This window comes from Prionailurus bengalensis, chromosome C1 (assembly GCF_016509475.1).
Source record: "Prionailurus bengalensis isolate Pbe53 chromosome C1, Fcat_Pben_1.1_paternal_pri, whole genome shotgun sequence".
Classification (NCBI taxonomy): domain Eukaryota; kingdom Metazoa; phylum Chordata; class Mammalia; order Carnivora; family Felidae; genus Prionailurus; species Prionailurus bengalensis.
Window position 1 is genome coordinate 62,221,372 of NC_057345.1, and position 15,015 is coordinate 62,236,386.

Here is a 15,015-nt window from a genome sequence, read left to right on the forward strand (position 1 = left end):
GAGCCTGCTTCTGATTCTGTGTTTCCCTCTCTGCACTTCCCCCACTCACGCTATGTCTCTCAGAAAATGGATAAACATAAAAAAAAAAAAGATTCATCAACTTTATAGTGTTATACCAGTACCTCCTTGCTTTTTAGTGTAGCATACTATTTTGTTGTATGGATATGCCAGGTTTTATTTATCCATTCATCAGTTGATGGATATTTGTATTTTTTCCATTTTTTGGCTATTTTGAATATGGTGCTTTGAACATTCAAATTTTTTTTTATTCACATATGATTAACATACAGTGTTATGTTAGTTTTGGGTGTATGATATGATGATTCAACAATTCTATACATTTCTGAGTTCTCAACAAGATAAGCATGTTCTTAATCTCCTTTATCTATTTCACCCATTTCTGCCCTTCCCCGGCCCATACCCACATCGTGTACAAGTTTTGATATGGACATCTGTTTGCATTTCTCTTGGGTACATCTAAGAGTGGAATTGATGGCTCATGTGTTAACACTATGTTTAACATCTTACGGAATGGTCAAACTGTTTTCTAAAGAGGTTAATGCCTAATGAGTTAAAAATCAAATTGTCTCCAGAAAAGAAACCCTATGTGACATACCTCCCAGGACAAGATAAGCCCATTGATTTTAACCTTAACATATTGAAAGACAAAATTTGTATGTGCTACTTTCAAACATCGCCAATTAGCTATCCTTAGGAAACTAAACTGACCCAAATAAAACAGAAATAACAAATGTAATTGGATAACCAAAACTTAACTCTTCTTTTCACATCCCATTTTCACTCTTCCTCACTTTATATCTCTACATCTCTAGTCTTACTCAATTATGGAGTAAAATTATACCTTTTTACCTTTGTAGAGGTCATGCCATTGCACTGCCTCAGGATCCCAAGTTAAAAATCAAACTTACTTGTGTCTCTGTGCTCTTCTAGTCATTGTGCCTTTATTTCTTTGCTAGCTGGCATATGCTTGGACACTCTCAGACCTGTGAAGCGTGACCTATAGCTAGGAAAGATTTCTCATTTCATTTGATGTGCTGCTCAAAGTGCACTGGAGTGTACTGGAGAGCTGGGCACTGAAAATGCTTTTGAAAGTACAGGGTCTAAAAGCCCAGATGATGAAAAAAATCCGTACTTTTCTGACTTTAGGCAGAAACAGGATATACACAATGCATATTATTTGTAGAGTCATCCTCTTTGGTGATTAACCTCCTCACCCACAGAAATATAAAGAGCTTCTATGCATGTTGGATGGAGAGCTAAATTTGTTTACTTTCCCTGAATATATAGTCACAGTCTTATAAAATTATGCTAAAATGTGGATGGCCTTTTTATGATAAGGGACTCACTTTCTGTGTGCAAAGACAGCACATAAGTAATTTATGGATGCTATTGTCATTTGCTAAAATATGCTGACAGGAGAATGGTACTTTCGATATATAAATGTGCCTAATGTTCCATGTTCCTTGCCATTTGTTTATTTACTTATTTTTAAGTGGAAGAGTAGATGTTTTGGATCAAGAGCAATATTTCCTAGGTATATAATAATAGTGCTTAATAGGCAATCGATTCCAAATATAGTTTAAAGTTGTCCATTATAAAGTCACATAATCAGAATTTATGGAGTCTTTGTAAATGGAAGTATCTGCTTAGGAATGCACAGTTCTTGAGACTAACTTTTACTGCTCCAATTTCTCCTGAATTAAGTATTGGTCTGCCCATTAGCCAACAAATGGATAAAATACACATTACACATTTGTGCTACCACTTCTGCTAATATTTAATGAGTACCAGACACTTTCGTAAGTGCTTTACATGTAATAACTTATTTAATCCTCATAACAACTCTATGAAGTAGAACTATTGTGATTCCCATTTCAGCAATGAATAAACTGAAGTTTTGAAAGGTCATATAATTTATTAAAAGTGACATAGCTAATAAAAAGAAGCCGGACTTCAGAACCCTTGTTCTTTACCTACTACACTCAATAGGATGTTTTTCTACATCCCATACTGCTAATTATTTTTTGCCTAGAATTTCTATCAAATATGTACCATATTCTTGACAGTTTTCTGTTCAAGACATGTCTGTTTGCTGCCACATAGAAAGCCAAAATAGTTTTAGAGTTTGAATTCACTTTTATGGTAACACTTAAGTGTCAGGTCAGTTGAGGGCTTCTCCCATAACTGTTATTTTGATGGCACAAACTTACCTCTAATTTACCTCTTGAGATCATTATAATGACTTCTGCAATTCCCAGACGAGACAGTGTCAGATTTGGAGAAATTACTTGGAAATGATAAGTAGTAAGAAGATATATAAGTAATAAGTAATATTATTATTTAATATATTACTTATTATAAATAAGTAGTATAATAAGTAGTATAATAATTAATTATGATTAATAGTAAGTAATAAGTAGATATTATAAATAATTTAAAGAAATCCTATGAATTACCTGTAACAATCCCTGGAAGACTCCTAAGTTGAATAACATTCCATCTCTCTCTCTTCCTTTGGGTGTGGATCTCAGCTAATTGAGGACGATGCTGATAGTTCAGCTATGTCCCATTTATTCATAAATTCAGAAAAGAACCCAGAACTCCGGTAACAAGATGGCCATCAGTGACCTATGCATGGAGTTGTTGTGAAAATGAAGAATCAAGTAAATACTGCTAGCTTTAGCCAAAAGACAGCTTTGGAAAAGGCAGTTCAGGGCAGAATATGAGTGACTTTAGAGAGGATTATTTATGTACACTGAAGATCCAACCTTGAGATTGCTCCAGTTTTTGACTTCTTGTGAGGTGATTCAATAATGAATTCCTTATTTATCTAGGCCTTATCTAGGCCAATTTAGTTAAGATTTGCTGTTATTTTCAGGTAAAAATAATCTAAGAGAAGTATTTAATGATATGTCTTCTTCCATATTTTTGAAAGCTTTGCTTTATTGTTTGACTTTTGATACTAATTTCAAATGAATGGATCCTTTAGGTAACCCGCCTTCTTTTGAAATTTGGTGCTGATGTAAATGTAAGTGGTGAAGTTGGAGATAGGCCCCTCCACCTTGCATCTGCAAAAGGATTCTTTAATATTGCAAAACTCTTGATGGAAGAAGGCAGCAAAGCAGATGGTAAGATTATATGTTTAGAACACTTTTGCTATCTTCTACTTTATGTATAGTTTTTACTTGCATTTTCCTTATTTAGTAGTGAATAACCCTGAAGCTGATTAATTGCATATGCTAATTTGTTTCACAAATCATAATTTATTATTTTAATATAATAATGAATCTATATGTTAATCCTTTTTATACATTTTAGTTCAATTCTTAATATATTAGATACTTCAAGAAAACTAAGGTTTTTTTCTAGACAAATCATTCTTATTTTGTTATTTTTCACTAATATGTTTCTTAATTGAGGTAAAACTTGCATATAGCAATTAAGTGAATATTGACTTAAGGGAATATTTGTCATTGATAAATTCATGCAAAACCACCCAGATCGAGATATAGAACATTTTAATATAGAAAATTAAATTCTGGGTGGGGGGGGCGCCTGGGTGGCTCAGTCGGTTAAGCCTCCAACTTTGGCTCAGGTCATGATTTCACTTGTCCATGAGCTTGAGCCCTGCGTTGGGCTCTGTGCTGTCAGCCTGCATCAGATTCTGTGTCTCCCTCTCTCTCTGGCCCCTCCCCACCTCCCCCCAACTCACACTGTCTCTCTCTCTCTCAAAAATAAATAAAGATTAAAAAAAAGAAAAGAAAAGACAATTGAACTCTGGAAAGTTCCCTTGTGCTCTCTTCTTAGTAAATAGCTTTAACAACAAAAGGTAATCAATATTGTGGCTTCTATTGCCATAGGTTAGTTTTTCTGTTCTTGAAGTTCATATAATTTGGGACTGCCTTCTTTTGACTGACAACATGATTTTAATTTTTATCCATGTTGTTGCATGAATCATAGTTTGTTCTTTTCTATTGCTAAAGATTATATGAATATTCTACAATTTGTTTATCCATCATCCTTCTAATGGATGTTTGAATGTTTCTAGTGTTTGGCTTTTATGAATGTAGATGCCAGAAACATTCTCATTCAATTTTGTGTGTATGTGTGTGAACATATATATTTATGTCTTTTGGGTATGTATATGAGAGTGTGTGTGCATGTATGTAGCATTTCTGTATGCACATGTTTAACTTTTTAGGAAATTTCAAAGAGTTTTCCAAAGTGTCTGTACTATTTTTTACTCCCCCAGCAGTATATGAGAGTTCCAGTTGCTCCCCATTTCCTCCCCAATATTTGATATTACTATTATTTATGGTGGAAACAACATTACAGCATGATCAGGATGGGAGGAAAAAAAGCTTTAGCATACACAGAAAGATTTTAGGATGTGGTTAACAGAATAGAATTTCCCACAACTTTTAATTTTCTTAATAACAAAATGAATTTTAGAAAATTGATTAAAAGTAGAGTGTTGAAGAAAGTTCTTCCTTTCTCTTACTTTTTCTCTTCCTTACAAACTTTATTTTTTGACACAAATTCACTTAGAGTTACATCTTGTCATTAAATTCTCTCAGGCACATCCAACATTCTTCCATTGACCCCCAAGAGACCTAATTAAAAGCCCAGCTGTAAGAGCTGCTGGCCTTTGCAGCAGAAACGATGCACATTTACAAAAGGACGAGGTTGTCAGAGCTCTAGAACTGCCAGTTCCTTGGTCCAAAATTGAGATCAATATTCAGTTCATAAAGCTAATCAATGTTTTCACCTACATGTAAGGAAAACACAAAGGCTTCCAGAGACAAGTGAGCAAGAGGCAAGGGTAGTTTCCAGTTTCCATGTTGGAAAGAGGGCTATTTTATTTCATAAAGTTTGAGAAACATAGTTGGTGTCATTTTCTATGAGCCAGTATGTAATAACGGAGGTATTTCTTCTATAGCATTATCATAAATAACCTGTGTTGTCAGGATACAAGGAATGCCGTTCCTTAGACCTTGTTTAAGCAGTCTCTTTGATTCTGTTGGTTTAGAATAGGCAGAGGTACACCTGTATGAACCACTGAACACATAATTGTGTTTTTGAAACTGCCTCGCTCTTCCAAAGGGTCAGGAACAGCTCACTTTTTTCCTTTTATTATCAATGCCAACCTCAGCTTTTTATTCCTCTGTGCAACTCCAAAGCTCGGTGGTGTCAAAATGAGTATCATTGATCAGCATGTCTCCAGGATCAAAGTTCCTTTCTTACAAAAGACATTGAAATGAATATTGCACCCGTATTCCCCCTACATACCAGCATCATATGATAGAATTTTCAACACTTTCTTTCTGATTCACACAAGCACTACATGCTTTCTACTCAATCATTTAAAATATCAAGAGACAGCATGACTCAGATTTTTATGTATTTTTATTTCCTTCTAATACACACTTGATATTTAAGTCCCTTTTGTACTTCAACCAATTGCAAAGAATAAGCCAGAAGATCTGTTGTGCTACTGCACACTGCACAGGATTTATTATCAGCTAGTTCATTTATTCCAAAGTGTAGCTAAGCCTCCAGATGATTTATTTTAAATCTGGCCCTTGCCTGTGGTAAATGGACATAAGAGGAAGAGTAAATTAATGACCCCAATAGGGGCACAATTTGAAATCTGGTATGTACAGTATGTTTCCATGGTAACAGAATGTCACAAATGAAAATAAATTCAGATTACAAAATTAGCCAACATGTAATTCTGAAAGCAACCTCTTCAGTTTAGCATGTTTGGGAGGCTGACCTATTCAGTCATATATATGTTTCAAGTCTCTAGTTTTCTTTGTACCCCTTAGGAAAATGAAAAACAAAAAGGAGAAATGTAATGCTTATTGAATGAGATTGAAAAGGTCAAAATGTTTCTGGACTCCATAAGAAGAAAGTAGTGATCGAGTCCTCACAACTTATCATTTGAATAAAGTTAAATATGGGGGGTGCCTGGGTGGCTCAGTCAGTTAAGCCTCTGACTTCTGCTCAGGTCATGAGCTCGCTGTTCGTGAGTTAGAGCCCCGTGTCAGGCTATGTGCTGACAGCTCAGAGCCTGGAGCCTGCTGCAGATTCTGTGTCTTCCTCTCTCTCTCCCCGTGCCCTGGTTGCTCGCTCTCTCTCTCTCTCTCTCTCTCTCAAAAATAAATAAACATTAAAAAAAAAATTAATGATGGGCGCCTGGGTGGCTCAGTCAGTTTAGCCTCCAACTTCGGCTCAGGTCATGATCTCCCGGTTTGTGAGTTCGAGCCCCGCTTCGGGCTCTGTGCTGACAGCTCAGAGCCTGGAGCCTGCTTCGGATTCTGTGTCTCCCTCTCTCTCTGCCCCTCCCCTGGTCATGCTCTGTCACTTTCTGTCTCAACAATAAATAAAACATTAAAAAAATTTTTTTAATTTAACGAAAATTTTAAATTCAGTTTATTAATTTTTTGTCATCTATTAAATGCTACAGTTCCTTTCACATGGAACTGGATATTATATAAAATCACAAAAATTTCTAGGGCATGGCCGGTAAGAGGAAGTATTTTATTTCTAAAAGTATATCTTGTCAGAGCTATTACACAGATTTGTTATTTAAAATGTGTTTAAGATACATTAGGGAGTTGTTTTACAGAGCTAATGGGAAGTACTTACATTGCTGGTTTACTATGGAAATTTTTATTTCATCTTTAAGATCAATAAGGAGAGAGAAGCAAGAAGTAGCACCCATCCACCCACCCATTTACCTAATCTTTCTTTCAAAAGACTTTACTGAACACATGCTCTCTTCAGAAGTAGAGCACTAGGCGATAAATATTTTCCTAATAATTATTTACATCTACTTCTTTGGTTGAAATTCTTCTTTATTTAAATCTCCCAATAAAATGCTAAATTAGAGCAAATAGAATATCATTCATACATTCACTTACCCTTGGACAAGATATAATGATATATAGGGGTTTTTTGGTCACTGAAAATTGGCTCAAGACAAAACTAAGTAGATCACAATGACTGACGCAGAAATATAGATGTGTATATATAAACTCTGTGTCTGATCTGGATATCTCCTGGCTTGTTCCTTCCTTTGGTTGGTATTTATCTCTTCTTTGATGAGAAGACCATCTAGGCCACTGCTGGTAATTCACCAAGTAGATAATCTACTTTGAAGTTTATTGATTGAACTAGAGAAGAATAATGTTGGGTGGGGCTAGGGATGGCCACAGGCAAACTATGAATTAATGGAAAATTGTGCTGCACTCTGCTTTACAATGTCCCCTCTGGACCTCAGGAACTCTTATGTGACCTCCACTTGCCCTGGACTCCCTACTGTTGTAAAGCATTGACTCATGGTATTGACTTTTCCTGGCTTCCAACAGAATGTGAACAAAGGAGAAGTAGCATAAAAAGAAAGATAATCAAAATAACCGGGAACATTCTTCTGAAGCAAGGGTGTCCTTCTGAGCCACTCATTAATAAAAAAGATTCAAAGATTTATTTTTCAATAACGGCCATGGGAGGAGAAGTTCAGCGACTTTGTTAAAGATTTCCCTTTGGCTTAAGATCTGCAGGACAATAAAATAAGAATCATTGTCTACAAATAAAGCAGCTACAAGGACTGTGTTCATTAAATGTTAAATGTTAGTTATAACAACAAGTAGTAATAAACTATTTGCACATTTTTTAAATTAACCATTACCTTCCCTTTCTTTTCTTTCCTATCCTTTCATTTTTTTCTTTAATTCTTTGATTCTACGGATACTTTTTATTATAGATACATAAGAATGATAACATATGGGTTTTTTAAGGATTGTTATTTTGTATTTTGAATAAAATACCTTCTACAGATGAACAAAGTAATCAAATTCAATAAATGGCTATAAAGCAGATGATTCAGTTATTTTAGTTTTAAAAATTGTGCTACAGCAGATCCAGAATTTAGCAGCATGGTTCAGTTGTTATTACTTCAGGCCTGTAATTATTGAATGTTCAACTAGATTGCAGGTTATTTGAGGGTATAGATGCTATACATTTATAGCATATTGACCTTAACACTTAGCAAACATCTAGGAGGCAAATTAGTGAAAAATAAGAATACACATTTTTATTAAGTGACTAATATGCTACAGGAATCATGTCAGATATTTTCTCATCATGATCTCTTTTAATCTTTTTCGCATCCCTGCAACAGTAGTGTTATCATATCCATTGTTTTTGATAATAAAAAATCAGTATCTTCAACACTTAGCACCCTGCTTGGCACACAGTGATCATTTTATACTTGTTGAGGAATGAGTATGTATCAATCAGGTGTTCTTATTTGCAAGCATTGGAAACTAACTCTTGCTAATTTAGGCGTAAAATGAATATATTAAAGGATACAAATTAGTGCAAAGTGTCTCCCCTGAACAGGATGGAAACCCAGGTTTGGAATTCTTACAGTGAGGAACAATATCCAAAATCACACCCCAAAAGTAGTCATTTAAAGACACATTGCCACCCCTGCTAGGCACACATGCCAACACTCTGTGCTCCTGGCACCAACCTTGCAAGGCACCGAATCTGTGACTGGAATCATTGCCTCTGGAAATCGGATGGAGCTACTCTATCATTACTGCATTGCCAAGATAGGTTAGGTCTGCTTTTCTGTGTGGTCGGCTGTGATGTCAGAGTCTTATATAATGTGTCAACTGGAGGAGCCTATGGAAAGTGTCGAAAGCAGGAGACTGTTGAAAGTAAAAGGATCACCATTAAAAATCATGCCAGGATAAGAAGTCTAATCCAGGACATACGGTCACTATCTGCTGATCCTGTGCCATAGCTGCAAAGGAGGCTTGGAAAGCATATGCTAGAACATGGGCTTGGCTTCTAGTCAGTTCTCTCAGTGTAGGAAATTCCCTAAATGTCCAAAGTGGTTATGAGGATGGCTGGGCCAAAGAGAAGGACAGATGCCCATTACTGAGTGAACACCTAAATATCAAAAAACTGTGGTAATATAATTAACACGGGCTGCCTCACTCTAAAGCTTATTGTCTTTTCTTTATGCCAGGCTTTGTATTCTGTCATATGATAATTCTCAGTTACTGGCACATCAGAATTTCCTAAACAGCATTGTAAACATACACAGTGCTAGACCCCAACCTAACCTACTGAACCAAAATCTCTGGGAATGGTGCTTTAGCCAGGATCTGTAAGTTTTAACATCTTACAGAGGAGAAAAAAATCACTTTGGAAGGAGATACTTGTGGAAATAAGACCACAAAGATCTTTTGGATACTTATTAGTTTCCTGAACTATTCCATTTGTGCAAGGTAGATTTGATTAGATGCATTCCATAGAATTTATGGAAGCTAGAAGAAAGCCTGTTTAATGTGGCAATGGGCAATGGAATAGAATTATAACTTTTTAAATTGGTTGCACTTAATTTCCTTTATTATTATCATTAATTGGTAATTTCCAGGAGTCTCTCGGGCACTTAGAAAAGTCCCTGACACTACACCTAAGAAGGCTGAGAAACAGAGGATTCCAGATAATATACTTTTCCTTTCTTGTTGATGACAGTGAATGCTCAGGACAATGAAGACCATGTCCCACTGCACTTCTGTTCTCGTTTTGGACACCATGACATAGTGAAGTACCTGCTCCAGAGCGATATCGAGGTTCAGCCGCACGTTGTTAATATCTATGGCGATACCCCTTTGCACCTGTGAGTAATATGTATAGTTCCATACACCCTCCAGCTCTACTACCTGTACTTTCTTACTACTATAAAAACATTTTCTTTAATTTTAGGGCATGCTACAATGGCAAATTTGAAGTCGCCAAGGAAATCATCCAAATATCGGGGACAGAAAGTCTGACTAAAGAAAACATCTTCAGTGAAACACCTTTTCACAGGTAAAATAATGTTTAAGTGCAATAGCCACTAAGGGTGGCTGATACACTTTGGCACCTGAAGTTGTGCACATAAAGCAAGAATGGAGAGTGGCAGATGTTGCAATCATAGAGCAAGAGCAGAGGGTGGGCAGAGGACAAGGAGCCCAAGCTAGATGCACAGAAGAAAAGGTAGAGGCAGATGCTGCAGTCAGTACAACAGATGGGGCCAGAGCCAGATGCCGCATTCCTGGCAGCAGCCACAAAGACAGGGACTGATGTTGCCAAGGCAACAGGCATATCAACATCTGTAAGCATATTGCTTCTATTCCACTTCACTCAGCGGAAAGCTGCCAAAAGGGGCAATGCCCATAATCCTCCTCCGACAAGAATCTCATTACCAGAATTCATCAGCATCAAATGTGACACTTTTTTCCTTACCACTTAAACCTTATGTGCAAATGTATCTACCTATCTAAGACATCCATCTGTCAGCCTGTAAGAGCCTAGTCGCGGTGGCCACTGAGATACCTAAGAAGGCATTAACTCCTTTCTAGGAATGCATGAGAGTCCTCTACAATGTGCTCTAGAAAAGGAGGGATAAGATTGCTAAAAATAAGATCCATAGCTCCCTAAAATATCCGAAAGTGAGGCAGATGTTTTATAAAAATTGATATGCTCGTTTTTAACAATGCGCTACTTTTGCTATAAAAATAACACAATACTTTGAGTTTAATACACCTTGAATATAAAATCATTTACATACACATTACAGATTTCTTGGCTAGTTTGCAACCTCTAAAAAATTTATTTAAGACTACTATGTTATTTACATAGTGTTTGTATTGCACTGGTGACTAATAGAAATAAGGAGACTTTTTTTTTCATATGGAATTAATATTAAGCTTGTGCTTCCTGACAAGGCATCACCCTGTCCAATTTTGCTTGGATATTCAGATTTATCTTATCATACAAAAAGTCCAGCCAAAAGGGAGGTGAGAAAAACTATTTATGGAGTGGTGAGTATATGTCAGATGATTTGCACCCATTATCTCATTTAATCCTCATAACCTTTTATGAAGTAGGTTTTATTATCCCTTTTTGACAGACGAGAAAATTGAGGCTCAGAGAAGGTAAGTATCTGCCAGAGAATATTATGACTAGAAAATCATGTATTAAGTACCTACCCGATTCCAAACTCTGTGCTTTTTATATGTCTTCATGTTCTAATACCAAAATACTATGTCTGTGCTGCATGTTCTGTAACAGAACAGATGCAAGAACTCTTTGGACCATGCTTTCAGTCAAAATTGGTCAAAGGGATAATTGGCAGAACTGATATGTACAGTTACTGGTGTCCTCTTTCCCCATTAGGTCATGCTTGTTAAGGCTGACACCTTAGGCTAGTTTTCAAATCATTTTGCTACTCTGTGCACATAAATTGGAACCAACTATAATCAAAGGATGATTGTCACCTCTAGAGTCTCTATGACAAGTTCAGTGAAGTGAGTTAAAAGTATGTATCGAATCGTTTTATTTTGTGTAACCCTGTGGCTACTACGAATAACATATTAATATTTTTATTCTATTCACTTTAAGCACATATTTATAAAAGAAATTTTCCCTTTACATGAGGAGTTCACTCTGGTTCTGAAATTTTTCTATGTAAAAATCACAGTGCTTTGCACTCAGTAGAAAGCATTCAATACATTTCTGTTATTGTTTTCATATGTGTGTGTGTATATATATATATATATATATTTATACACATACACATGTAATACATATGTATACACATGTATGTATATATTCGGAACTCATCAATTCCTGCAAATGGTCGCTTTGAAAAGAAACAATGAGACAGTTCAGACAATGGAACATTAAAAGTGTAGTGTTATGGGTCCTACTTATAATGTGAATAATTAATGGTGCTTAGATCTTTTGCACTGAGTGGCAGCTTTTTATCCATTCAATTATTCAAGAAAGACTTATTAAGGACCTACCTTGTATTGGCACTGGTAAAAACATAAAGATGACACCGACCCTTCCCTCCTTAAAGGAACTCTTTTGTAAGATATCAAGGTAATCAGAGGTGTGTCCATTACCATAATGCAATGTGATAAGTGCCATAAGACTGAAATGACAAGGACACAGTGGAGATAGCAATGAACTTGGCCTTTGGTTCATAAGAAGTCTTCATAGATGGACTAACAGTTCGGCTAGATGAATAATGTATTTTTTTGAAGAAAATAATGATATTTAATTAAAGAATAAGGATTTGGGCAAGGTCATCTCAGAAAGAGGAAATAGTAAGATCCAGAGAACTACCTCTTCTAGAACTGAGTCTGGAAGGAAAAAACACTCAATACTTCACTTCAAAATACAGGATCCTAGCCATGTGTGAGTTGTTCCCACACCAAGGAGTTCTCCAAATCTTCTGCCAACACCAAGTGTGCGTCCTATAATTCAATTTAATTCTGATACTATCTACCTGGAATTAGTGTCAGATCCCACAGGTTAAGGGCTCAGGCCCACAAAACTGCCCACCCCCACTTCAGATGCCAATCACAAGTCCAAGTTGTCACCTAAATCTCTCTGGACCCTTCTAAGTTCCCCCATTCAGTTGTCCTGCAGAATGCCTAGGACCTATAGGTAAAACTGAAAGAAACTTGCAATATTTTTCCTCCTTTTATGAAAAAGAGTATCATAAGAAATATTTAATAATAGTACACTAGAAATTTTATTCAACTTCTTATCTCGAAGGCCCAGATTTGGGAATCTCAGGATTTTATTGCCATATGTGCTTGTTTTTTATCACTTCCTTCTCTCTCCTTTCCTCGTTCTCCCTTCTTTGTCTCTTTAACACTCTTGTATACACACTAGCATCTGGAATAGCCTGGTGAATCAGGACTGTATTTATGTTCTAGGGTTGCCATAATAAAATACAACACACTGGGTGGCTTGAACACCAGAAATTTATTTTCTCACAATTCTTGAGGTTGGAAGTACAAGATCAAGATTTCAGTGGATTTGGTTTCTTCTCAGACACCTCTCCTTGGCTTGCAGATGGTCATATTCTTCTTATGCCTTTTCATGATTGTCCCTCGGTCTGTGTCATCTTAGAACAGCAGTAATATTGGATTAGGGCCCACCCTAATGATTCCATTTTAACTTAAATACCTCTTTAAATTGTACCCCTTTAAATACAGTTACACTGTGAAGTTATAATGGTTGTAAGTTAGAACACATTAATTTGTGGGGCACACGATTCAACCCATAACAGAAGTCTTTTGTTTTCTTTATGTTGTATTTTTGCAGTGCTTGTACCTATGGTAAGAGCATTGACCTGGTTAAATTTCTTCTTGACCAGAATGTTATAAGCATCAACCACCAAGGAAGAGATGGGCACACAGGTAAGGCATTAGTGAAACATAACCAGTTTTTGATGTATATCAATACTTAAGAATAGTGGGATGCGGGGCGCCTGGGTGGCGCAGTCGGTTAAGCATCCGACTTCAGCCAGGTCACGATCTCGCGGTCCGTGAGTTCAAGTCCCGCATCAGGCTCTGGGCTGACGGCTCAGAGCCTGGAGCCTGCTTCCGATTCTGTGTCTCCCTCTCTCTCTGCCCCTCCCCCGTTCATGCTCTGTCTCTATCTGTCCCAAAAATAAATAAACATTGAAAAAAAAATTAAAAAAAAAAAAAAAAGAATAGTGGGATGCTCAAGAGGGAAGGGAAAAGAGGGAGTGGTCAACCCTAATGAGGAGGGATATTTTATCAATGACATCATTTGGAATTGATGGTGCATGGTGATAATAAAAAGCAGACTGACTTTTGGTCAGTTTCATTATTGTGCTAAATTATCTACAGTTGATGTATCTATTATGATCTGTACCAGGAGAGACTGACCCCACTGCCTTAGCCTGGCTTGCTGCTCAAGAAAAACACTTGTTTGGGGTCTTTGTTCTTGTAAAAGGATGCTAACACTTGTTCTTGGTAATTTCAGTGGATGTAGAAATACTAGAAATTGTGCTAAACATAAGGAAATCTGTCTAGAAGATCAACTAGAATAGGATACTTCTTTTGCTTGAAGTATGTCATGTTTGTTCAATAAGTAGAATTAATTTTTCATCAAAGAAATCTATCTTTGATTTATATCTCTGGCAAAAATGCTATGATGTGGTAATAACTATCTTTTGAAAATTGGGGTTCGGTTTGCCTCTTTTCTCCTTTCATACTTTCATTCTATTATAGGATTGCACTCTGCTTGCTACCATGGTCACATTCGCCTGGTTCAGTTCTTACTGGATAATGGAGCCGATATGAATCTGGTAGCTTGTGATCCCAGCAGGTCTAGTGGTGAAAAAGATGAGCAGACCTGTTTGATGTGGGCTTATGAAAAAGGTATATTTTTTCACCATTGCATCTCTGTAGTGATACATTGAACTGTGTACATAGATTATGTCAATGCATCAACAAGTCTTTTGCTTGTATGACTTGTGCACTCTGATTTCCTCTGTAGATTATATTTGAGACTTTGGGAACTTGATCAAAGAGTCCAATAGACCATCAGTAAAGCAGCCAACTCCTGGGCTGCAGGTGAGCTGAAGGCACTCTTGGTACTGGCACTTTAAAAAGAGAATGAGCTATAAAATTCTTAGGTATTATAGAAATAAAATTGTGATATGTAACAATAGTTACTTTCTTAGAGTAGACCTAGAACTACACTGTATCTTTTATATATGGGAATTTTTATGTGAATTCAAATTTCTTTTGATGAAATAAATACAAAGGAAAGGAATATTTATTACATCTAAACTTGCTGACAATGACTGATCTAGAAAAAGTAAGGGAGCCAACGATTAGTGAATACATATAAACTTACTTCAGCTCAAAATGATGAAACTTTGGGCTCTGATGTGAGAACACCTGGGTTTACATCAAACCATGTTCTTTGATCTTGGACAAGTTACCTATTCTTGCTGACGTTCACTTTCTTCATCTGAAACAGAAAGGAGAATTATCACAACTTCTCCTTCACAAGACTGTACAGATTAAATGAGAGGATGTAGGCAAATTGATTACAACACTGGCTAGCACATAGTAAGTACTAAGAATTGGTATTTCA

General features: G+C 36.4%; 1 protein-coding gene across 1 annotated transcript in view; it reads left to right on the forward strand.

Annotated features, from left to right (window-relative positions):
• Window positions 1-15,015, forward strand: part of LOC122480639 (serine/threonine-protein kinase TNNI3K) — a 291,341-nt gene that overhangs the window by 94,422 nt on the left and 181,904 nt on the right. Inside the window, exons 7-11 of the mRNA XM_043575277.1 lie at window positions 3,011-3,149; window positions 9,577-9,721; window positions 9,808-9,912; window positions 13,207-13,301; window positions 14,142-14,291. Of these exons, the coding sequence (XP_043431212.1) occupies window positions 3,011-3,149; window positions 9,577-9,721; window positions 9,808-9,912; window positions 13,207-13,301; window positions 14,142-14,291 (634 nt within the window). The remainder of the gene's footprint in view (window positions 1-3,010; window positions 3,150-9,576; window positions 9,722-9,807; window positions 9,913-13,206; window positions 13,302-14,141; window positions 14,292-15,015) is intronic.